Source organism: Austrofundulus limnaeus, unplaced genomic scaffold (genome assembly GCF_001266775.1).
Source record: "Austrofundulus limnaeus strain Quisiro unplaced genomic scaffold, Austrofundulus_limnaeus-1.0 Scaffold2444, whole genome shotgun sequence".
NCBI lineage: Eukaryota > Metazoa > Chordata > Actinopteri > Cyprinodontiformes > Rivulidae > Austrofundulus > Austrofundulus limnaeus.
In genome coordinates, this window is record NW_013954846.1 from 5,464 (window position 1) to 7,071 (window position 1,608).

General features: G+C 54.5%; 1 protein-coding gene across 1 annotated transcript in view; it reads right to left on the reverse strand.

The window, feature by feature from the left end:
- Positions 1-6: 6 nt before the first annotated feature.
- Positions 7-1,608, reverse strand: part of LOC106511005 (chromodomain Y-like protein) — a 2,257-nt gene continuing 655 nt past the window's right edge. Inside the window, exon 2 of the mRNA XM_013999743.1 lies at positions 7-1,183. Coding sequence (XP_013855197.1) covers positions 458-1,183 — 726 coding nt within the window. The 3' untranslated portion in view covers positions 7-457. The remainder of the gene's footprint in view (positions 1,184-1,608) is intronic.

Genomic DNA, 1,608 nt, shown 5'->3' on the forward strand with positions numbered 1-1,608 from the left:
GACTAGAGGTCAGACTAGAGGTCAGACTGGAGGTCAGACTAGAGGTCAGACTGGAGGTCAGACTGGAGGTCAGACTAGAGGTCAGACTGGAGGTCAGACTAGAGGTCAGACTGGAGGTCAGACTGGAGGTCAGACTAGAGGTCAAACTAGAGGTCAGACTGGAGGTAAAACTAGAGGTCAGACTGGAGGTCAGACTGGAGGTAAAACTAGAGGTCAGACTGGAGGTAAAACTAGAGGTCAGACTGGAGGTCAGACTAGAGGTCAGACTGGAGGTCAGAGTAGAGGTCAGACTGGACCACAGATATCAGACCAAATATTTGACAAATGATGAATTGAGGATGGGTTGAAACCTGTAGTCTGTCTGGACTCTGTCTGGACTCACCTGTGATCAGTCTCTGGACTCACCTGTGATCAGACTCTGGACTCACCTGTGATCAGACTCTGGACTCACCTGTGATCAGACTCTGGACTCACCTGAGCCACTGAGAGTGCACATGGCGGCAGGTGTGATAGGGACCAGTGGTGGAGGAGGCAGTGGGTTCTGGTTCCTGGGTCTGGTCCCCATACGGGCTCTTTCCTCTCCAGGACCCAGCTGTACTCCTGCAGGTTTCTCCAGCAGGGCGACCTCAGGTGGAACCAGGTGTGCTTCCTTAGCGCCGGCCTCCAGGCTGTGAGCCGCCTCGCTGGGAGACTCCTCAGAGTCCAGTCGGGGGTTCATTGGACTCTTTGGAACCAGAATCTTGATGCCGCTCTTGGACAGATCCAGGCTGCGGCGGGCGGAGCCAGCTGAAGATGCTGACATCAGAGCAGCACTAAAGCTGTCAGCTGGTGGAACCTGCTGGGTGAGGACAGGTGAGGGACAGGACAGGTGATTTAAGCTGGCAGGTGTCTTCATTAGAACAGGGTCTCCAGGTGGTCCTCTGCTAGCATCATGGCCCGGGTCACTGCGAGAAGCAGCAGGTGGAGGCCTGCAGGGCATTCTGTGGGCGGAGCTATAAGGGCTGCGGGTGGAGCGCATTAAGGTGGTGGCTCTCTGCCGGTTGAAGTCCTGGACATAGGTCATACAGGTGGACAGGTGACTCTCAGGCTCCCAGGTGTCTCCTTCTGAACTATAACCCCTCCACCGGACCAGGTACTCCACCTTCCCCTTCCTGGTCCTTCTACAGTCCACAATCCTCTCCACCTGTGAGAAAGAAACTGTTAAGAGGACTGAAACCAAGAGGCTCCATAACCTGAACTCTGGTCTCAGATCCACATCCAACCAGACCCTGATCCACATCCAACCAGACCCTGATCTATCTCCAGTCAGACCCTGATCCACATCCAACCAGACCCTGATCCACATCCAACCAGACCCTGATCCACATCCAACCAGACCCTGATCTATCTTCAACCAGACCCTGATCTATCTCCAACCAGACCCTGATCTATCTCCAACCAGACCCTGATCTATCTCCAGCCAGACCCTGATCCACATCCAACCAGACCCTGATCCACATCCAACCAGACCCTGATCTATTTCCAACCAGACCCTGATCTATCTCCAACCAGACCCTGATCCACATCCAACCAGACCCTGATCTATCTCCAGCCAGACCCTGATCCACA